Source organism: Oncorhynchus mykiss, chromosome 12 (assembly GCF_057628025.1).
Source record: "Oncorhynchus mykiss isolate SJ-2025 chromosome 12, ASM5762802v1, whole genome shotgun sequence".
Lineage (NCBI taxonomy): Eukaryota > Metazoa > Chordata > Actinopteri > Salmoniformes > Salmonidae > Oncorhynchus > Oncorhynchus mykiss.
Genome location: NC_143033.1, coordinates 79075705 through 79098872, shown reverse-complemented (window position 1 = coordinate 79098872; position 23168 = coordinate 79075705). Strand labels below are relative to the sequence as shown.

Here is a 23168-nt window from a genome sequence, read left to right as displayed (position 1 = left end):
ATTTGAAGAATATATATTTTTTTAATGTGGATATATTTGAATTTAGAATTGCATTGGGCGCATAATTACAGTTTATGCACTGTACAGCCTAACCAATGGATTGTGCACCCAGACATGGGGTATACTTAAGTATCAAAAGTAGATGTAATTTCTAAAATATACTTAAGTAAAAGTAGAAATAATGAGAAATTCCTTATATTAAGCAAAGCAGACAGCACCATTTTCTTGTTTAAAAAATGTACGGATAGCCAGGGGCACACTCCAACACTCAGACATAATTTATAAATGATGCATTTGTGTTTAGTGAGTCTGCAAAAACAGAGAAAGTAGAGATGATCATGTGTTGTCTTGATAAGTGTGTGAATTGGACTATTTCCTGTCCTGCTAAGCATTCAAAATGTAACTAGTACTTTTGGGTGTCAGGGAAAATGTATGGAGTAAAAAGTACATTATTTTCTTTAGGAATGTAGTGAAGTAAAAGTAAACGTTAAAAAATATTAATAGTGAAGTAAAGTACAGATACCCACAAAACGATTTTTGCTTTTACTTGATAATGTCAATAGAAAGAAATACTCTAATGTTTCTGTTGAAAGTTGACATGTGTATATTGCCTGCTTTACAGAGTTGAAAGCAGCCACAGTGTACTGGGATGCTACACATAAGACTGTCCAACTGAAAGAAGGAGTGATAGAAAAAGAGGGGGATGCATATGGATACCTCAATGACAGCCTCTCAGCCTCTGTTAACATGCTTCAGAATTCATCAGTACAGAAACAGATACTGTGAGAACACCCTCTACACAGGCTTCCTGGTGTCTCTGGATTACTTCTACCTCCTGGGCAGTGGCCTGATGATGGCCCAGACCACCAACAACGTCTTCAACACGTCCCTCTTCTCCCAGGTCATGCCCCACAGCCTGCTGGCCTGGCAGAGGGTGCGTCTGGCCCACACCCTGTCACACACTGGGGAGCAGTGGGCCAATACCTTCTCCAGATACAACTCTGGTGAGGGAGGTGGATGACACAAATGGGATATGTTCCGCACTGCGTCCAACAACAACATTGACGAATACGCTGATTCGGTGAGCGAGTTCATTAGGAAGTGCATTGAAGATGTTGTTTAACGATTAAAACATTCCTAAACCAGAAACCGTGGATTGATGGCAGCATTCGCATGAAACTGAAAGCGCGAACCACTGCTTTTAACCAGGGCAAGGTGACCGGAAACATGACCGAATACAAACAGTGTAGCTATTCCCTCCGCAAGGCAATCAAACAAGCTAAGCGTCAGTATAGAGACAAAGTAGAGTCGTAATTCAACGGCTCAGACACAAGAGGTATGTGGCAGGGTCTACAGTCAATCACGGATTACAAAAAGAAAACCAGCCCCGTCACGGACCAGGATGTCTTGCTCCCAGGCAGACTAAATAACTTTTCTGCCCGCTTTGAGGACAGTACAGTGCCACTGACACGGCCCGCAACCAGAACATGCGGACTCTCCTTCACTGCAGCCGAAGTGAGTAAAACATTTAAACGTGTTATCCCTCGCAAGGCTGCAGGCCCAGATGGCATCCCCAGCCGCGCCCTCAGAGCATGTGCAGACCAACTGGCTGGTGTGTTTACGGACATATTCAATCAATCCTTATCCCAGTCTGCTGTTCCCACATGCTTCAAGAGGGCCACCATTGTTCCCGTTTCCGTAGCACTCACTTCCGTCATCATGAAGTGCTTCGAGAGACTAGTCAATGACCCTACCACCTCCACCCTACCTGACACCCTAGACCCACTCCAATTTGCTTACGGCCCAAATAGGTCCACAGACGATGCAATCTCAACCACACTGCACACTGCCCTAACCCATCTGGACAAGAGGAATAGCTATGTGAGAATGCTGTTCATCGACTACAGCTCAGCATTTAACACCATAGTACCCTCCAAACTCGTCATCAAGCTCGAGACCCTGGGTCTCGACCCCGCCCTGTGCAACTGGGTACTGGACTTCCTGACAGGCCGCCCCCAGGTGGTGAGGGTAGGTAACAACATCTCCACCCCGCTGATCCTCAACACTGGGGCCCCACAAGGGTGCGTTCTAAGCCCTCTCCTGTACTCCCTGTTCACCCACGACTGCGTGGCCATGCACGCCTCCAACTCAATAATCAAGTTTGCGGACGACACTACAGTGGTAGGCTTGATTACCAACAACGACGAGACGGCCTACAGGGAGGAGGTGAGGGCCCTCGGAGTGTGGTGTCAGGAAAATAACCTCACACTCAACGTCAACAAAACTAAGGAGATGATTGTGGACTTCAGGAAACAGCAGAGGGAGCACCTCCCTATCCACATCGATGGGACAGTAGTGGAGAGGGTAGTAAGTTTTAAGTTCCTCAGCGTACACATCACAGACAAACTGAATTGGTCCACCCACACATACAGCATCGTGAAGAAGGCGCAGCAGCTCCTCTTCAACCTCAGGAGGCTGAAGAAATTTGTCTTGTCACCAAAAGCACTCACAAACTTCTACAGATGCACAATCGAGAGCATCCTGTCGTGCTGTATCACCGCCTGGTACGGCAACTGCTGCTCCGCCCACAACCGCAAGGCTCTCCAGAGGGTAGTGAGGTCTGCACAACGCATCACCGGGGGCAAACTACCTGCCCTCCAGGACACCTACAGCACCCAATGTCACAGGAAGTCCATAAAGATCATCAAGGACAATAACCACCCGAGCCACTGCCTGTTCACTCCGCTATCATCCAGAAGGCGAGGTCAGTACAGGTGCATCAAAGCTGGGACCGAGAGACTGAAAAACAGCTTCTATCTCAAGGCCATCAGACTGTTAAACAGCCACCACTAACATTGAGTGGCTGCTGCCAACACACTGACTCAACTCCAGCACTTTATTAATGGGAATTGATGGAAATTGATGTAAAATATATCACTAGCCACTTTAAACAATGCTACTTAATATAATGTTTACATACCCTACATTATTCATCTCATATGTATATGTATATACTGTATTCTATATCATATACTGCATCTTTATGTAATACATGTATCACTAGCCACTTTAAACTATGCCACTTTGTTTACATACCCTACATTACTCATCTCATATGTACAGTGCCTTGCGAAAGTATTCGGCCCACTTGAACTTTGCGACCTTTTGCCACATTTCAGGCTTCAAACAGAAAGATATAAAACTGTATTTTTTTGTGAAGAATCAACAACAAGTGGGACACAATCATGAAGTGGAACGACATTTATTGGATATTTCAAACTTTTTTAACAAATCAAAAACTGAAAAATTGGGCGTGCAAAATTATTCAGCCCCCTTAAGTTAATACTTTGTAGCGCCACCTTTTGCTGCGATTACAGCTGTAAGTCGCTTGGGGTATGTCTCTATCAGTTTTGCACATCGAGAGACTGACATTTTTTCCCATTCCTCCTTGCAAAACAGCTCGAGCTCAGTGAGGTTGGATGGGGAGCATTTGTGAACAGCAGTTTTCAGTTCTTTCCACAGATTCTCGATTGGATTCAGGTCTGGACTTTGACTTGGCCATTCTAACACCTGGATATGTTTATTTTTGAACCATTCCATTGTAGATTTTGCTTTATGTTTTGGATCATTGTCTTGTTGGAAGACAAATCTCCGTCCCAGTCTCAGGTCTTTTGCAGACTCCATCAGATTTTCTTCCAGAATGGTCCTGTATTTGGCTCCATCCATCTTCCCATCAATTTTAACTATCTTCCCTGTCCCTGCTGAAGAAAAGCAGGCCCAAACCATGATGCTGCCACCACCATGTTTGACAGTGGGGATGGTGTGTTCAGGGTGATGAGCTGTGTTGCTTTTACGCCAAACATAACGTTTTGCATTGTTGCCAAAAAGTTCAATTTTGGTTTCATCTGACCAGAGCACCTTCTTCCACATGTTTGGTGTGTCTCCCAGGTGGCTTGTGGCAAACTTTAAACAACACTTTTTATGGATATCTTTAAGAAATGGCTTTCTTCTTGCCACTCTTCCATAAAGGCCAGATTTGTGCAATATACGACTGACTGTTGTCCTATGGACAGAGTCTCCCACCTCAGCTGTAGATCTCTGCAGTTCATCCAGAGTGATCATGGGCCTCTTGGCTGCATCTCTGATCAGTCTTCTCCTTGTTTGAGCTGAAAGTTTAGAGGTCTTGGTAGATTTGCAGTGGTCTGATACTCCTTCCATTTCAATATTATCGCTTGCACAGTGCTCCTTGGGATGTTTAAAGCTTGGGAAATCTTTTTGTATCCAAATCCGGCTTCAAACTTCTTCACAACAGTATCTCGGACCTGCCTGGTGTGTTCCTTGTTCTTCATGATGCTCTCTGCGCTTTTAATGGACCTCTGAGACTATCACAGTGCAGGTGCATTTATACGGAGACTTGATTACACACAGGTGGATTGTATTTATCATCATTAGTCATTTAGGTCAACATTGGATCATTCAGAGATCCTCACTGAACTTCTGGAGAGAGTTTGCTGCACTGAAAGTAAAGGGGCTGAATAATTTTGCACGCCTAATTTTAAAGTTTTTGATTTGTTAAAAAAGTTTGAAATATCCAATAAATGTCGTTCCACTTCATGATTGTGTCCCACTTGTTGTTGATTCTTCACAAAAAAATACAGTTTTATATCTTTCTGTTTGAAGCCTGAAATGTGGCAAAAGGTCGCAAAGTTCAAGGGGGCCGAATACTTTCGCAAGGCACTGTATATTAATTTAGCTTTTCTAAGAGAACATTCTTCTTAACTCTATCCAATTGCTGCCAATTATTCTGTGATTCAGATTAGAAGTATAGGCCTTCTTTATCATGTTGATGTATATTTCTCTTCAGGAAGAATAATGCTGGGTAATGCTTGTTTCTGCTCCAGGTGAACCAGAGGCAGGACTTAACCCTCCAGCTAAAGCCCTGCCACCTGTGGAGGGAGACTGTACAGCAGCTGTGGTACAGAGAGAGGAGGAGGCCCCTCCATCCTGTCCTCAGCTGAACGGTGGGCCCCAAACATGCTTCAGGCAGGAGGTGTCCACCTACAGCGGGGCTTCGGGGTGTGGCTGTCTTGGGGAGGTCGGTGGCATGTTCATGTGCAATGGTCTGAGGGAGCATTGGATCCCACTTCCTGCCACTGAGCTGGGGGATGCTGCTTTGGTGACCACCAAGACTGTGCAATGCTCCGACTGAGAGGACATCATTTTGACATATAAAACCACATGGCCATTGTTAAGCAAAAGGACTTGTTCTTTACAGTATTGTTGGTACAGTATAATCATTTAGATGTAAAAATACACATTTGTGATGGTGTAGGCATAAAGACAAACCTGTAAGCCAATACTGTGGGAGACAACTATGTACTTGTGTTTCTATACTTAAATATTTTCAAAGACAATAAGACAAATCTGAGTAGATTGGGTTAACTCCAATAATAACAGGGCTGTTATAGGATATTTCTATTTGAACTCTTATACTGTGTAGATTTTCCTGGTAGTTTTAGAATGAAGGTATTATCTGGACAATTATATAGCTATATATTGTGCATGATGTGGAAAAACAATAACATGGAATTCATCAAATGCTGCGAAATGATGAGATGCAATTTGCCGATATGTCAATGTAAAACCGGTTTTAAATATTACTTTAAAATGAGCAAAAATGAGGTATAACATTTACATGAACTTTATGATTCACTTTTAGATAATGTAGAAGTAAAGGTGGCAACTGCTATTAACTTGGGGATATATTTGACACAACAGTCAACAAAACAAAAAAACGTATCATGTAGAAATTTTACCCCCGACTCATATATAGTACATTTTGATAAGAAAGAGGAAAGGTTTTTGGTTAAACAAAAGTATACTCATCTTTTACAGAAAGTTATTTTGTTCCAATTCAGTGGACACACTTTACTAATAAAGGTTGGAAAACCTATAAAGAAAATTGTGGGCCTTTAAAATGATGACGTATTAGTGTTTCACACTACTATCAAATTTGAGGATAAAAACACATTTCGTACTATGAACCAATAAAATGCGTTGAGATTACAATGACAAACTATGACACAATAAAATGCACTGAGATTACAATGAGAAACTATGAACCAACATTGTGTGCATACATCATTTCTAAGATGTAATCATCACGTTATTGATGGCAATATTAAGCGTTAGTATTATTATTATGCTTCGGTGATAATCAGTGATATTATTTTGAACAATTGTTCATTGTTGATCGCTGGGAAAATGCAACAATACTCATATTTGTCTTTTCTTCAGGGGCTTCTTGGTTTACTGGTTCAGGTTTTCCTAAAGCATCTCCGTTACAGACTATTTATGGAACGTCCCTACACATTTTGCTCATGTGACCCAAAATAACCTTTAGCTCAAACCAGAAAACCATGTCTTTTACCCAGAAATTCATTGGAAAATAGTCAGGTTTCCTATGTATAAGGCATTACTGTAACTATTGTATCAGGTGAATATAAGGCTACTTGACTTCACTGTCACCATTTGACAGCATGTAGTAGCCCTGTATCTCCACAGGAGGCAGTCTGGTCCTGGGTGGCTACAGGTAGGTGCTGGGAATGTCTGTGATGGCTAGGTGCAGGTACTCTGGCAGGCCGTCCTCCTGGCTCCCATTGGTCTCCCTCCTCCTGACTCTGGTGGAGAGGGTCTTCCTCTTCTCCATGCCATTGGTCCCTGGCCCTCTGTTCTCCAGGCTGGACACGATCATCTCAGACAGATCCTGCTGTAGCCTCTGGAAGTTCTCCCTGAGGAGACAACCAGGGACAAGATGTTTGAATTATTTGACATACATAATGCTGCATTTAGATATGGTTGATAGATACAGTAAACGATCAGGATGGGTGGTTTCTACTCACGCTGTCGGGGGCGTTGGCAGGTTGTATTCTGTCCCTGTCACCCCTGTTAACCAGTATGTCATCTCATTGCCTTTACCCTATAATACATATACAAACATACAAATTGTTGGCATAATCTGAACTCTACTCACAAAACCATCGCATAGCTTTATGAACCCAGCTTACCTTCAGAAAGGTCTCTCCTCTCTGCTCATACTCAAACTTGCAGTCTGTCCGTTGGAGGATGTTTATGGTGGACTGGCTGACATGGATTCTTAGTGCTGGAGAGGAAGCATGAGAGGTGTCATCCTATGGTGAACATATGCTGCTAGAATGGAGCTGTGCTTGTGATAGCTGAGGAGAATGTATGTATGAATGTATGACACATGTTTGATGTGTCGGTGTCTGTGTGTGCTGTCTCTTACGCAGGCCTGTGGACTCCATGCGTGAGGCAGTGTTGACCGTGTCTCCAAACAGACAGTAACGTGGCATCTTGTTCCCCACCACACCCGCCGCACACGGCCCTGTAAATACACCAGACACAGTGAAAGCTAAACACACAGCAGGCAGTGAAAGTGTTGCTAACAGGACTGTATTGGCCCAATATTATGAACTTAAAATAAAACTAAATTGTGGGAAAATTAAAGCTCCATACAAACTACTGTATGGGCCAGTTATATTGTGCTGAGATGGGGTACCTGAGTGCACCCCGATGCGGATCCACAGGGGTATGCCCGGTAGGTGTTGGAGCTGGAAGGTCCCTACGAAAGCTAGGATGTCCAGGGCCATGTGGGCGATGTCTACTGCGTGCCGGTTGCCATTGCGCCGCGGCAACCCCGACGCCACCATGTATGCATCACCGATCGTCTCCACCTGGCAGAGAGAGAAGAAGAGACAATAACTCTGAAATGTCATCTGAATACAATAATAACATTCATATGAAAACTGTTGTCCCCACTCAACTATTCCATCTCAAATGGTATGAATGCTTTCAATTCCATAATACTACAGTAACAACAGTACTGTAGATTCTTCTTTAGTACAGTGGCATTTATCCTATTTTGTTGCCTTACAACCTGGAATTAAAAAATATTTTTTTGGGGGGGTTGTATCACTTGATTTACACAACATGCCTACCACTTTGAAGATGCAAAATATTTTTTACTGTGAAACAAACAAGAAATAAGACAAAAAAAACAGAACATTTGAGCATGCATAACTAAGAGTCTCCCACATGCCTTTTGGCGAACACCAAATATGGTTGTTTATTTTTTACTTTAAGCAATGGCTTTTTTCTGGCCACTCTTCCGTAAAGCCCAGCTCTGTGGAGTGTGCTGCTTAAAGTGGTCCTATGGACAGATACTCCAATCTCCGCTGTGGAGCTTTGCATCTCCTTCAGAGCTCCTTGGTCTTAATGGTGCCCTTGCTTAGTGGTGTTGCAGACTCTGGGGCCTTTTGGAACTGGTGTATATATACTGAGATCATGTGACACTTAGATTGCACACAGGTGGACTTTATTCAACTAATTATGTGACTTCTGAAGGTAATTGGTATCACCAGATCTTATTTAGGGGCTTCATAGCAAAGGGGGTGAAAACATCTGCACGCTCCACTTATCTGTATTTACATTTTTTGAAACAAGTTCTTTTTTTCATTTCACTTCACCAATTTGGACTATTTCGTGTATGTCCAGTATACGAAATCCACTTAAAAATCGATTTAAATTACAGGTTGCAATGCAACAAAACAGGAAAAACGCCAAGGGGGTGAATACTTTTACAAGGCACTGTTTGTGAACATGTCAAGCCTCATTCCCAACTACCTTGTATACATCATGGTGGTCCAGGATCCTGTCAAAGTTCTTGTAGATGTCGTTGAGCATGTCCACCACCTCCATGGGCGTGCTGTACTGGCACAGGGTGGTGAAGCCCACGATGTCGCTGAAGTAGACCGTCACCTCATCAAACAGCTCTGGTTCCACACTGCCCGTCTCCTTCAGGGAACGCACCACTGGGCTGAGGAAGGAAGCAGGGGGACGGGAGGTTAGGCTGAGCGACTCCTTATTGTTCTGTTGGCTTCCAAAAGCTAAATAGGCTGGCAGGTGTGTTAAGGTTAAGCGTTACGAGTATTAGGGTTGTTAGGGTTGAACCAGGATGTGGACATAACGCTCAGTTTAGGGTTAAGGTTAGGGTGATAGCTAGGGTTAGGGTTGAACCAGGATGTGGACGTAAAGCTCAGTTTAGGGTTAAGGTTAGGGTGATAGATAGGGTTCGGGTTGAACCAGGATGTGAACATAAAGCTCAGTTTAGGGTTAAGGTTAGGGTTGTAGCCAGGGTTAGGGTTGAGCCAGGATGTGGACATGAAGCTAGTGTTAGAGTTAGGGTTAAGGGTTAAGGTTGAGCTGGGATGCATGACATACGCTGGCAGGAGCAGGAAGTTGAGCCTGTCAGCCCTGTCCCTCTCAGCCTTGTACAGAGAGGTTCTCTCCTCCACCAGGTGCTCCAGGTTCCTGGAGTACATCTGCAACCGACGGATCAGGTTGTCCATGTAGCTCTCATTAGCCTGGTTGTGCAGGTTGCTGAATGATTGTGGAACATGGAAAAAAAATGACCAAATCTCTGTAATGGTAAAAGCCCAATAGCTCAGAAAATCTTTAACAAGAGAAACATCCAAATTGGAGATTGTCTATCACGCCAACGTTTGCATTGATAGAACTCTACATTTTTAAGACGTCTGTATGTTAAACACAAATCAGCTGTTGACATGCCATGGCTTTTGGTTTGTAAAAAGGGTTTTGATTGACTGAATGTACTGAGTGTACAAAACATTAATAACACCCGCCTTTTCCATGACATAGGCTGACCAGGTGAATCCAGGTGAGAGCAATGATCCCTTATTGATGTCACTTGTTAAATCAACTTCAGTCAGTGTAGATGAAGGGGAAGAGACATTTTTTTTTAAAGAGAAGAGAATTTTTAAAATATATATTTTTAAGCCTTGAGACAACTGAGACATGAATTGTGTATGTGTTCCATTCAGTAAAGTGCTTTGAATGGGGTATGGTAATAGTAATAGGTGCATGGTGCACTGGTTTGTGTCAAGAACTGCAACGCTGCTGTTGTTTTCACAGTCAACAGTTTCCTGTGTGTATCAAGAATGGTCCACCCCCCAAAGGACATCCAGCCAACTTGGCACAACTGTGGGAAGCATTGGAGTCAACATGGGCCAGGATCCCTGTGGAATGCTTTCAACACCTTGTAGAGTCCATGTGAGGTGCAACTCAATATTAGGAAGGTGTTTTGTACATTCAGTGTAGATTTGGAATATCAGGCATTTTGTAAACACACAAACAAACTCACACATCATGCACTCACACTCTCCCTCTCATAAAGCACTGGGCTTACCTGAATATCTTACCCAGAGATCCCTCTATCTTCTTGAAGTCTGGCCTCCTATCTGGGTCCTCTTCCCAGCAGTTCTTTATTAGCATGTGAAGCTGCAGGAGACAAGTACAATGACAACCATACATACAAACTAACACAGATATGCATGCGTACGTGAGGAATGCTATGAGGGGCCTTGTACCTCCGCCTCGTTTTCTGCTGCTGTCTCAAAGTTCAGATCTGGCCTGAAGAAGCCAGTTTGACTTGGGTACTGCACCATGTACAGCTTCTCTGGGGAGGAAGGAAAGGGGAATTCAGTTGACAGACATTTACAGTAAAATAATATGAATTTCACTCTCCTTTTGCAAAATCCCTAGAATAGTAATTGATAACAGTGATCCCTAGTGAGCAGAAGTTGTATTTACATGTAATGGCCTTCAGGAGCCGCTGTTAAATTACCAGTGTGAGATGTATAGACATAAAAAAAACTTGATAACTTTTACTATTGCTGAAAACTGTTCTGCATGGCTCTGACTCTAGCCGCCAGACCGTTGTTACCTGCGATGTCGGAGCAGGCCTGGGTGAAGAAGGGGTTCTTCCTCAGTATGATCTCCTGAGCGATGATGGCAAAGCTGTAGACGTCCCCCTTCTGGGAGATCCCCTGCTTCCGGAGGTGTTCTGGAGCCGTCCACAAGTCTGACAGAAAGGAGAGGGACCAGAATGGGATATCAAATCACTCTCCTGCTTGAGTTTTTTATTAACTTCATGGCATAATACTTTCAGGTTGAATCATTTACTTGTGAAGGAAATAGTGGGCAGAGGGCTTCACCTTTGCAGGGGTTGAGGATGGTGTTGCAGCCAAAGTCTGTGATTTTGACCACCATTCGGTTGTCCACCACACAGTTTGAGGACTTCAGTCGGCCATGGACCTCAATGTTGCTGGAGTGCAGGTAGGACATGCCCTGAAACCGCCACCAGGGTGAGCCCCACACAGCTACAGCATGCAACACCAGTGGTTCCCAACCAGGGGTACTAGGACAACTGGGGGAACTTGGCCTATCCATAGGGGATACTTGAGAACTCATGAGACCATAGGGTTACTGGTTCAATGCACATGAGGGGGTACTTAAGGGGTACCGCGGCCAGAGCAAAATTCAGTTGGTGGTACAGTAAGCAAAAAAGGTTGGGAGGCACTAGATTACACCATATTACAATGTCAGTGCATTTACCTACAGTAAACACATAGTACAACCAAACTACCTAAGCATACCTTAGCTATGTCATACATGACTGATATCTTGAATTCCAAGTCCATGAAGGTCTTTTCAGGATAGGAGATTGTGTCATTAAGGACATACTGTAAAGACAGTGAATTACAGAGTTTACTGAAGTTCGGTTTATGCATGAGTGTTTTTGTTTCTGCCTGGTAGGGTATTTGAAAACTGAGTGAATGTAACTGTGATTGTGACCCAGGCGCTGTCGGTAAAGGAGTCCTGTAATTAACATGTGTGTAAATGTCATTTGCTTATCATTGCACAATGAAGATATATGGGTGGAAAGTAGGCCACTGATTCCCACCATAAAGTCATGTTCTCTGCCAATCCTCTTACCCTCAGGGATCCCCTCTCACAGAATTCAAACACTCCAAACAGACCATACTCAAACTTCACTGTGCCATAGAACTTGGTCAGGTTGTAGTAGTCAATACGCAGGAGCTGAGAGAGGCAGAAAGAGAGAGAGGAAGCAGGAGAGAGAGAGAGAGTCATTGTGAAAGACATCCTCTCATGGGTGATCATGACTTCCTCACACTTATCTACCTTTATCACCTAATTGCTCACATAAGGTTACATAGTCTATCTCCTCTGATTGACAAGGAGATGAAAGATTCCTCCATAGGGCCACAAAGCCACAAAACATACATACACAAATCCGCAAACCTCTGTTGTTCACATCACATCAAGATAAGCAAATATATGGTTGACCTTGAGCTTGGGCCATATAGCCACTCAAAATGGACACTAGATCAGTGGATAGCTGACTGGACTAGTGTTTGAATCGGCAGGTTAGGAGGAACTACGATAGCGGGGGAGAGGAAGTGACATCACTAGCAAGAACCTTACAGTGTTGAGCTCAATCCTCTGGATCTCACTGAAGTTGCCATCTGTGTGTTGCAGCTCCTTCAGGATCACGGGCTGAAAATAACAGATCCATAATAATAGAGTAGAAGTTATGCCTATTTCAGCCTTTGAGAGTAGTTACTGGTGGGTCTTCCTCCAATTCAGTGCCTTTCAAGAAGTGTAACTGTCACAAAGAGCACATGTTCAACTTCATGAAAAACACTTTTTCCCCATCTCAAGGGGTTAAATAAAAATATTACTATAGTAAGTGCCTATTAAGTGTCAAATAAAGTAACAGGGTTGACGATTTCATCTTAAATCAGCCTTAATCCCCGTGTGACAGGGGAAATGGAAGCTTGTTGTGTGCAACAGGGGTTGCAAATTAATGCAACCGTCACAATATTTTTAAAATTATTCTATCATTTCTAGCCTGTCTATCTATGGGTAACCTGGTTGACGTGTTATGCTCGAACCGCTCAGTTTTCCACCACAAACACCAGAAAATTGCCACAAAGACTAGAACCAGCTCACTTGCTTTTTACACTATGATTTGACAAATAAGGGAAAGGGAAAGGGGATATCTAGTCAGTTGCACATCTGAATGCATTCAACTGAAATTCTTCTTCCGCATTTAACCCAACCTCTCTGAATAAAGATGTTTATTTTGAGAAAAAAAATTATCTCTGAATAAAGATGTCTATTTTGAAAAACATATTTAAAAGGAATAGTTATACCATATTAACGAGAGTTCAGTTCAAGTAACAGGGTTGACCTTAAAATGAGGAACAAACGTAAATGAACCACTAATCACATGAAATAAATAATAACCTTCAGAAACAACTTTGTCAAAGCAACAAAATAACTAGGGCTTTACAATGATGGTGAAATTCGGGGGCTAAGTGGGTTATAATCTTCCTAGACGTCAGAGAGGGGGCACAGAGGGACATGTCACAATGCTGAATGTTTGCACTTCAGCAAGTCTTAATTCATTGATTGAATTCTCCATGTGGCCTACATTAAAGGGCAATTAATTTAATATAACAGGCTTTTAAAATGTTATATTGGTGCACAAATCAAAGGGATACAAAAGGAAATATTTTCGCGGAACGACCCTGGTATGACAACTCACACCACGTCTTTAAGACAGTTTATGGACCAAAGAGTGTAATGGCACCTTTTTGTCATAGCGAGCCCTGTGAATCTGGTAACAGCTGTCCTTCCTGTTGTCTTCATCGATCTGATATATAGAAAGAAAAGGGGATAAATAATGTGGAATTAACCATCAACATTAATAAAATATCACAAGACTATAGGCATCCAATTAGATCCCTGGGTATTAGAGAACACAGGGATTATCAGAATGTAAATGAAAGAATTTAAACCAACATCACTGTAACACCAGCTTGTGTTGGCCATGCATTATGGGAGGTTGAGAGATGACATACTATAAATAGAAATAGACAGGCAAAAACATAATGATAAGGAGGAGGTGAGGGAGCTCACCTTCAGTGAGACCAGGCTTAACTCTTTCCCATCCAGCGGACTAATCAGGTCTGGGCTCATGTGGGACCACCTCTTTTGGTTTTGACGTTCCTTCATGTTCTGCCTATCGGCCATAAATCAAATCAAATCAGAGTTTCTTTGTCACGTGCACAGGATACAGCAAGTGTAAACAGTACAGGGAAATGCTTGCTTGCCAGCTCTTCCTCAACAATGCAGTAATGCTAAGTAACAGAAAAGAAAAATAGACACGAGAATAAATACTATATACAAGGTCAATATCAGTTCCAATCAATGAAATGGATTCTGGTGACAGTTGTGTAATCAGGTTTAAAGTGACTGAGCAGAAGGGTAAATATAATAATAAGAATAAGGTTAATAATAATAATAATAGGTTTAATAATAATAATAATTATAATAATAATAATAATTAGACAAACACAGAGGTGAGTGAGACATGTCATCAAGTAACAATGTGATTGGACAGAAGTGCGAACACAGAGGTTGGTGTGGTGCATATTTGACCTGTAGAAGATCAGAGCGATGGCAGTCACCACCACAACACTGACACTCAGGACGATCACAATGATATCCTTTGTCTTCAGATCTGGAATCACAAACATAGAATAAGTATTCCCCCCACCAATACTGTATCTTCGTAACAGAAACTTCAAAAGAGCTTGTGTACTAGAATAAACTTTGTACTGTTACTAGTAGCACTAGTGTTTATAAATAAAATAAAATAAGTGTTTGTCACATGTGTCGAATACAGCAGATGTAGACCTTGCCATGAAATGCTTACTTACAAGCCCTTAAACAACAATGAAGAGTCTTTAAAAAGTAAGAAAAATGTGCTAAATAAACTAAGGGGAAAATAGTAACACAATAAAAAAACTATAACGAGGTAATGTACAAGGGGTAACGGTAGCGAATAAATGTGAAGGGGTGTGGCTTAGTCGAGGTAATTGAGATAATATGTAGGTAGGGCTAAAGTGACTATGCATAGATAATAAACAGAGAGTAGCAGCAGTGTATTGGAAGAGTGTGAACAAATGTGCATGTGTGTGTGTGTGTGAGTATCCAGTGAGTGTACATTGAAATGTATGCACTCACTACTGTAAGTCACTTTGGATAAGAGTGTCTGCTGAATGACAAAAATTGAAATATAATAAGGGGGTCAATGCAAATAGTCCAGGTAGCCACTGTTCAGCCATCTTATCGCTTGGGGGTAGAAACGTCTACTGGCCTGTATTCAGATCCCTTGACTTTTTCCACATTTTGTTACGTTACAGCCTTATTCTAAAATGGATGAAATTGTTTTTGTTTTCCTCATCAATCTACACACAATACCCCATAATGACAAAGCAAAAACAGATTTTAGACATTTTTGAAAATGTATATTTACGTAAGTATTCAGACCCTTTACTCAGTACTTGGTTGAAGCACCTTTGGAAAAGATTACAACCTCAAGTCTTCTTGGGTATGACACTACAAGCTTGGCACACCTGTATTTGGAAAGTTTCTCCCATTCTTCTCTGCAGATCCTCTCAAGCTCTGTCAGGTTGGATGGGGAGCGTCGCTGCACAGCTATTTTCAAGTCTTTCCGGAGATGTTCGATCAGGTTCAAGTCCGGGCTCTGGCTGGGCCACTCAAAGACATTCAGCGACTTGTCCCGAAGACACTCCTGCAATTGCCTTGGCTGTGTTTTTTAGGGTCGTTGTCCTGGTGTAAGGTGAACCTTCGCCCCAGTCTGAGGTCCTGAGCGCTCTGGAGCAGGTTTTCATCAAGGATTTCTCTGTACTTTGCGCCGTTCATCTTTCCCTCGATCCTGACTCATCTCCCAGGCCCTGCCGCTGAAAAACATCCCCAGATCTGTGCATCGACACAATCCTGTCTCGGAGCTCTACGGACAGTTCCTTCGACCTCATGGATTGGTTTTTGCTCTGACATGCACTGCCAACTGTGGGACCTTTTATAGACAGGTGTGTGCCTTTCCAAATCATGTCCAATCAATTTAATTTACCACAGGTGGAAATTGAAGTTGTAGAAACATCTCAAGGATGATCATGGGAAATAGGATGCACCTGAGCTCAATTTCGAGTCTCATAGCAAAGGGTCTGAATACTTAAGTAAATAAGGTAAACTTGCTTTCGCTTTGTCACTATGGGGTATTGTGTGTAGATTGATGAGCGAAAAAACGAATTTAATACATTTTAGAATACGGCTGTAACGTAACAAAATGTGGAAAAAGTCAAGTGGTCTGAATACATTCCAAATACACTGTATGCCATTACCGTTAGGGTTGATTGGCTTGTCATCTGGCAGTTGGGACCCGGGCCAGGGCAGTGAGGGGGTGTTGTCCTCCACTCTGGTCTCATTTATGGAAGTATCAAACACAAACAGAGTTTTGTACTGGAGGGGAGGTGCAATGACAGTGTTATTAAGTGATCATTAAATGATGTCCTGCTGCTGTTTAACAGGGGACGGAGATGGTGACCATTCCAACAGTTACATTGGATGAAGCCTACCTGTTTATCGATGGTGGATGTGTAAATCACAGAGAAGTTCACGTCCCTGTCCCCATTCTCATCCAGCACGTAGTGTCCCCCCATACCTACACACAGACACTATTATGTCTAACCCTTTAAGAGTATCACCATTTATCCTCCTGAGCAGAAAACTGTTGACTGAAACACCTGCCCTTAAGAACCATTTGCTCCCTTATTATAGCACCAATAATCACACCACTGTGAGCAACAATTCCAAAGAAATTGAGGCTATGACCTAGTGCTATACTCAAGGTTCAAGTTGGGAAATGTTATCTAATACAAGAGGTTGCAGAAGACATATAACCAGCTGAATTACTATGGTCCTCAGCTTTAAATGGACAAAATGTGAAATATTGTCCATAAAAGTCAGCAAAGAGAGAACACTCCAATTAGCCATGTACTGCACTGTAAAATAAATCTAAGTGAATGGGTTTCTGCATAATGTGTGGCTTTTTGTTCCTGTGTGGAGAATGACGGTGGTGTGACAAAAATGAAACATTTACTGTTCTGGTTTGCGCAAGTTCCCATTGGACGAGAGTCAAAGATCAGATGCTAAAGGTTGCTGCCGAGCAGCTTTGCCAAGTCCAACAAGTATAGGTTCTCACCATTGCCTGACGTAAAATGTTATGGTGTTTAAATGGAGGACTGAGGACAGGATGGACCATGGCCCTGGCCATTAGGCCCTCCTATACCTTGAAAAGAGACATTCCTGAAGGGGTTTACATCGGTGAGCTCTGTGGTGGTGGGCTGTGTTGCTCTGCCTCTCAGCTCACTGGTCAACCTCTGCCTCAGCACATGGCCAAAGAGCAACACACCGTCATGGTACCCCGCCACATAGTCATTTAACTTCTGCAACAGGAGAGGAGAAGCAGTCAGGAAGACAGAGAGAGAGAGGTGTTATCTCTGTTTAGACTTTAGGAAGTCAGACGGACTGAGGAATGAAGACAGATGAGTGGAGCAGGGACTAACCGTGCTGTTGTAAACTACTGTGTTGTTGTATTGTCTCTCAGGCATGGTGAGCACCAGAACATTGTCCATGCTTGGGTTGGCAGTCATGTTAGTGTGATACCCATGGCTAGAAGATAGAAAAGTTACATGGTTTCAACTTCCAATCAGTGTCCTCAACAAAAAAAAAATGTAATGTAGTGTAACAAACTACCAAAACCAGTCTCACTTATAGATATCGATGAGGATGAAGACAATTTCTGGGGGAATCGTTGTTTCGTTCTTTATAGTGGTGATGTCATCTGGGGTTCCACAGAGAATAAATACTGGAAAATATTGTGCAGGGGCTATAAATCTGTGTGATGAAATAACATCTAAAAGATTGTAGCTAGGTGCCAAAAGTTTAGTTTTAAGTATCCATTGATTTACTTCCTATTTGTGTTGGAAACAGTGGCTGGTGTGTAAGGCATGGATAAGACTTGAGAAGGTATTGAAGAAGACAGAGGGAGATACACACCGTTGCTGTGTCTGTTTTCAGACTGAATAGCTTTCTTTAGCTCTTTCTTGCTGCGTAGCATCTCTCTTGAGATTGACATAGCAAACTGGACCGAGGGTGCCTCCAGAGCATTGATGTACCTATGACGATGGCAAAAGGGAAGTGATGTAACGGTGCACCATGGAGCACCCAACAATAAACGCTTTTCTCCCTGGCATCAAACTTACTCTAGATATGTATGTTACAGTGTTACAATCTACCATACACATGCAATGAGCATCTCTGTACTTTCTGTATGTGTGGACGTGGCAGAAATCCCCTTTCAAATGCACAGGTGTTCCATCTCACCAAAAACAGTCTTCAGTTTGGTCTGCCTTCTTGTAGACATAAGCCCTCCCCCAGTGCATCTTCAGACCATGTCTGGTGAAGTTCCAGAAGTGGACAAAGAAGTTGGAGATCTTGCGTGCCGGGGGCAGCAGGCGGGACAGGTTGGCCTTGTAGTCACAGGACAGACCGAAGCTCCCGGCGGAGATGATGGGGATAGTCAGGGTCAGGCCTATCTCCACGCTGAGACACACAGACCGGGGGTCACAATCTGTCCTTATCTTACAGGACAGCATATTATAAACCAGCATAGCAATAAACACTGTTATCATAATCACCTAGTGGGTCATTTACCACACATACACATCATCAACTACTAATAATCAGACAAAACAAATGCTTGTTCAATGGGGATGACAGAGACGGGGATCATTGACATGTGTGTGTGCGTGCAAGACAGAGAGAGTACTTACTCCACCATAAAGAAAGTGGCAAATGTACAGGAGGGTCCCAGCATGGCACATCCCACCTCACCTTTAGTCTGGAGCACAAACAAATATGTACATAAACATAGGCACTCATGTTGTTGAGTAATGGGGAAGGGCTTGTCCCTGTCTCGTTTCTCTTACTGAAATAATGTCATCTTTATTAATCTTATAGGCCCTCTTCTTCAGCCCAATTTTAATCTGACTGAAATTACTGCTTAGTTTCAGTATAGTAATTGCAGTATACATCAGTAGGAATGGAGACTTCTCCACCTGATGTCTTAGAACAGTTTTACTAGCCAAGCGGATCCGCCAACAGTGAATGGTTGAAATTACACTTCAATGGCAATTCATCTTCTCATCTGCACATCAAAATCAGTCTGTCAGTCAACATATATAGTTGAAGTCGGAAGTTTACATACACCTTAGCCAAATACATTTACATTCAGTTTTTCACAATTCCTGACATTTAATCCTAGTAAAAATTCCCTGTTTTAGGTCAGTTAGGATTACCACTTTATTTTAAGAATGTGAAATGGCAGAATAATAGTAGAGAGAATGATTTATTTCAGCATTTCTTTCTTTCTTCACATTCCCAGTGGGTCAGAAGTTACATACACTCAAATAGCATTTGGTAGCATTGCCTTTAAATTGTTTAACTTGGGTCAAATGTTTAGGGTAGCCTTCCACAAGCTTCCCACAATAAGTTGGGTGATTTTTGTCCCATTCCTCCTGACAGAGCTGGTGTAACTGAGTCAGGTTTGTAAGGCCTCCTTGCTCGCACACGCTTTTTCAGTTCTGCCCACTAATGTTCTATAGGATTGAGGTCAGGGCTTTGTGATGACCACTCCAATACCTTGACTTTGTTGTCCTTAAGCCATTTTGCCACAACTTTGGAAGTATGCTTGGGGTCATTGTCCATTTGGAAGACCCATTTGTGACCAAGCTTTAACTTCCTGACTGATGTCTTCAGATGTTGCTTCAATATATCCACATCATTTTCCATCCTCATGATGCCATCTAAATTGTGATGGCAAAGCACCCACACAACATGAAGCTGCCACCCCGTGCTTCACGGTTGGGATGGTGTTCTTCGGCTTGCAAGCCTCCCCATTTTTCCTCCAAACATAATGATGGTCATTATGGCCAAACAGTTCTATTTTTGTTTAATCAGACCAGAGGACCTCGATCAGAAACTATGTCTTCAGGCACCCCGTAGTGCCCGAAGACGTGTGTAAACAGGGCCTCTACAGTCTGCAGGGCCGTAGGGAGACCGGGCAAAGGGAGGAGACGACATGACTTAGAAAACCGATACACAACAACCAGGATCGTGGTGTTGCCCTGTGAGAGAGGAAGATCGGTCAGGAAGTCCACCGACAGATGTGACCAAGGCCGCTGTGGAACGGGAAGAGGGTGTAATTTCCCCCGGGGCAGGTGCTTAGGAGCCTTGCACTCAGCGCACACCGAGCAAGAGGAAACATAAACCCTCACGTCCTTGGCCAAAGTGGACCACCAGTACTTCCCACTAAGGCTTCACACCGTCCTACCGATGCCCGGATGACCAGAGGAGGGGGACGTGTGAGCCCACCAGATCAATCTGTCTTTTTTTATATTTTTTATATTTTTTTTACCCCGTTTTCTCCCCAATTTCGTGGTATCCAATTGTTTAGTAGCTACTATCTTATCTCATCGCTACAACTCCCGTACGGGCTCGGGAGAGACGAAGGTTGAAAGTCATGCGTCCTCCGATACACAACCCAACCAAGCCGCACTGCTTCTTAACACAGCGCGCATCCAACCCGGAAGCCAGTCGCACCAATGTGTCGGAGGAAACACCGTGCACCTGGCAACCTTGGTTAGGGTGCAATCCGCCCTGCCCACCACAGGAGTCGCTCGTGCGCGATGAGACAAGGATATCCCTACCGGCCAACCCCTCCCTAACCCGGACAACACTAGGCCAATTGTGCGTTATCCCACGGACCTCCCGGTCGCGTCCGGATACGACAGAGCCTGGGCGCGAACCCAGAGTCTCTGGTGGCACAGCTGGCACTGCATTACAGCGCCCTTAACCACTGCGCCACCCGGGAGGCCTGAGCACTCTTCTGACCACCCCTTCAGAGTCCTCTGTTGCCACGAGATCTTGGGGTTGTGACGGGCCAACCAGGGTATCCCCAGCACCACGGGTAACGCTGGTGAATCAATAAGAATGAGCCCCGCCCGAACAGGGAGAGGAGCCACCTTTGGTGGAAGTTGTGACAGATATAGATACTTTTGTACCTTGTTTCCTCCAGCATCTTCACAAGGTCCTTTGCTATTGTTCTGGGATGGATTTGTACTTTTCGCACCAAAGTACATTCATCTCTATGAGACAGAACGTGTCTACTTCCTGAGCGGCATGATGGCTGCGTGGTCCCATGGTGTTTATACTTGCATACTATTGTTTGTACAGATGAACGTGGTACCTTCAGGCGTTTGGAAATTTCTCCCAAGGATGAACCAGACTTGTGGAAGTCTACAATTTAGGTCTTCGCTGATTTCTTTAGATTTTCCCATGATTTTTCCACAAGCAAAGAGGCACTTGAAGGTAGGCCTTGCAATCCATCCACAGGTACGCCTCCAATTGACTCAAATTATGTCAATTAGCCTATCAGAAGCTTCTAAAGCCATGTAATCATTTTATTGAATTTTCCAAGCTGTTTAAAGGCACAGTCAAGTTAGTGTATGTAAACTTCTGACCCAATGGAATTGTGATACAGTGAGTTATAAGTGAAATAATCTGTCTGTAAACAATTGTTGGAAAAATTACTTGTGTCATGCACAAAGTTGATGTCCTAACTGACTTGCCAAAACTATAGCGAACAGGAAATAGAAATTTGTGGAGTGGGTGAAAAATTAGTTTTAATGACTCCAACCTAAGTGTATGTAAACTTCCGACTTCAACTGTAATTCAAGTAGCAATGGTCTCCTGGAAGAGATGGTATCAAGATGGGAATGGACATTACTGTCTAAAAAAGACTGGCTCACATGCAGGGACTTGAGTATCTCCACTCCCTCACAGGTGCTGCTCCCACAGCCCCTTCGTTTGTACAGCGTGGTGTTAAACCCATTGAAATTGGCCGTTAAATTGGTGTTCAAACCTTGGCAAGGGAGAGAGTGTTATAGGAGGATGAGATAATAACTGTTATCGAGCATAATGAAATGTCCAATAGGTTTGTGTGGTAGGATACAGCTGAATTTTGTTTAATCACTGACATGTTTGCTTTATGTTGAAATGAAAAAATAAATGCATGTTTCTGTACCTGCTGCCATGTTCAGTTGCCTGTCCGCTTCAATTGCTTGCAACACTGCAACCTTTACAAACCTGAGGCTCCAGTCTGAGGTTTGATCCTCCAAAAGTACAACGTTCATGGTGTATTTGGGTTTGGATTTCATGCACTTGTCCAGCATTCGGCTCTCAACAAGAGCCACAAATAAGACTCCCACGCAAAGAAAACAATGTGAATTCAGCATTTTGATGCTGTATAGAACAGGATTTTTTAAAATACTGTAAAAAAGACTCCACTATCTAAATCCCGATGTAGAAATTCTTAACATCTTTAAAGACACACCCTTAAGGGTTACAGGCCACTCCAATCCAAAAAGGTAGAAAAGTTAGAAATAGAAATAAGAAAAAAGATTGTTTTAAAAAGCGGGACTGTAAAAATAAGAAAATCTATTTGAGTAAACTACTTCAATTCTTAGACAGGCTAAATATAAAATGAAAAACAATGGACAGACCATCAAATACAAAAACAAATGAACACTAAGTTAGTTGCAATCACAGGAGACACACCTACCAGAGCTAAGGTAGAACAAGAACAAATGGGATAGAAATAAGTTGTTTATGTCAGCTCAACCAACTCTCTGGATAAAGTAATGGTAAATTAACAAAAAAGTAGACAACCCTCTGATATTAAAAGTAGAAAGGTTTGAAGGAGTAGCAAAGGCAATAGATCCACCAGTGAGCGCTTCAGTGAGATAGTACCTGCCAGCCACTCTGTCCCACGCGTTAATGAACAACCACCAGTTGTGCACACAGAAGAGGGAGGGCAGCTATGCCTGACACCTACAGTTAATTTATTTATATATCTCAATATGAAACTGAATGATTTAATTATGTTTATAAACATGCTATTTGTCGACCCTGCTCATTTATGGGAATAATCCTGTAGTATGCAGAACACCCTATAGAAACATTGTAATTGCCCGTATTAACTTATTGTAGGCCCTACAATAATCTACTTGCCTCTGAGAATGTATCTCTTTAAGCATGGCCTTTATTGAGTCTCTATTGTTTCCTTGTATAGGATACAGGTGAGTAGGCCCAAATCCAATGTTCAACTGACTAGAAGAAGGAATTGGAGGAAACAATGTGTTTCTCCTAATGAGAATTAGGAGAAACGAATATACAAGAAAGGAAAACAAAGACAAAGGAATGTTGACCAGTTC

General features: G+C 42.9%; 1 protein-coding gene across 1 annotated transcript; it reads right to left on the bottom strand.

Moving 5' to 3' along the window:
- Window positions 1-5238: 5238 nt before the first annotated feature.
- On the bottom strand, window positions 5239-22733 carry LOC110538365 (guanylyl cyclase C). Its single transcript, XM_021625134.3, has 27 exons — window positions 21980-22733; window positions 21705-21817; window positions 18669-18736; window positions 18220-18438; window positions 17893-18011; window positions 17605-17701; window positions 17400-17505; window positions 17123-17279; window positions 16410-16495; window positions 16176-16293; window positions 14407-14488; window positions 13885-13987; window positions 13556-13618; window positions 12385-12456; window positions 11875-11979; window positions 11535-11621; window positions 11094-11226; window positions 10823-10960; window positions 10467-10555; window positions 10286-10377; window positions 9301-9459; window positions 8704-8896; window positions 7580-7754; window positions 7307-7405; window positions 7068-7162; window positions 6903-6979; window positions 5239-6791 (listed from the first exon to the last, which is right to left on the bottom strand). Exons 1-27 carry the CDS (start codon window positions 22188-22190, stop codon window positions 6587-6589), a joined length of 3261 nt encoding a protein of 1086 aa, XP_021480809.3. The 5' UTR covers window positions 22191-22733; the 3' UTR covers window positions 5239-6586.
- Between the last annotated feature and the right edge of the window lie 435 nt (window positions 22734-23168).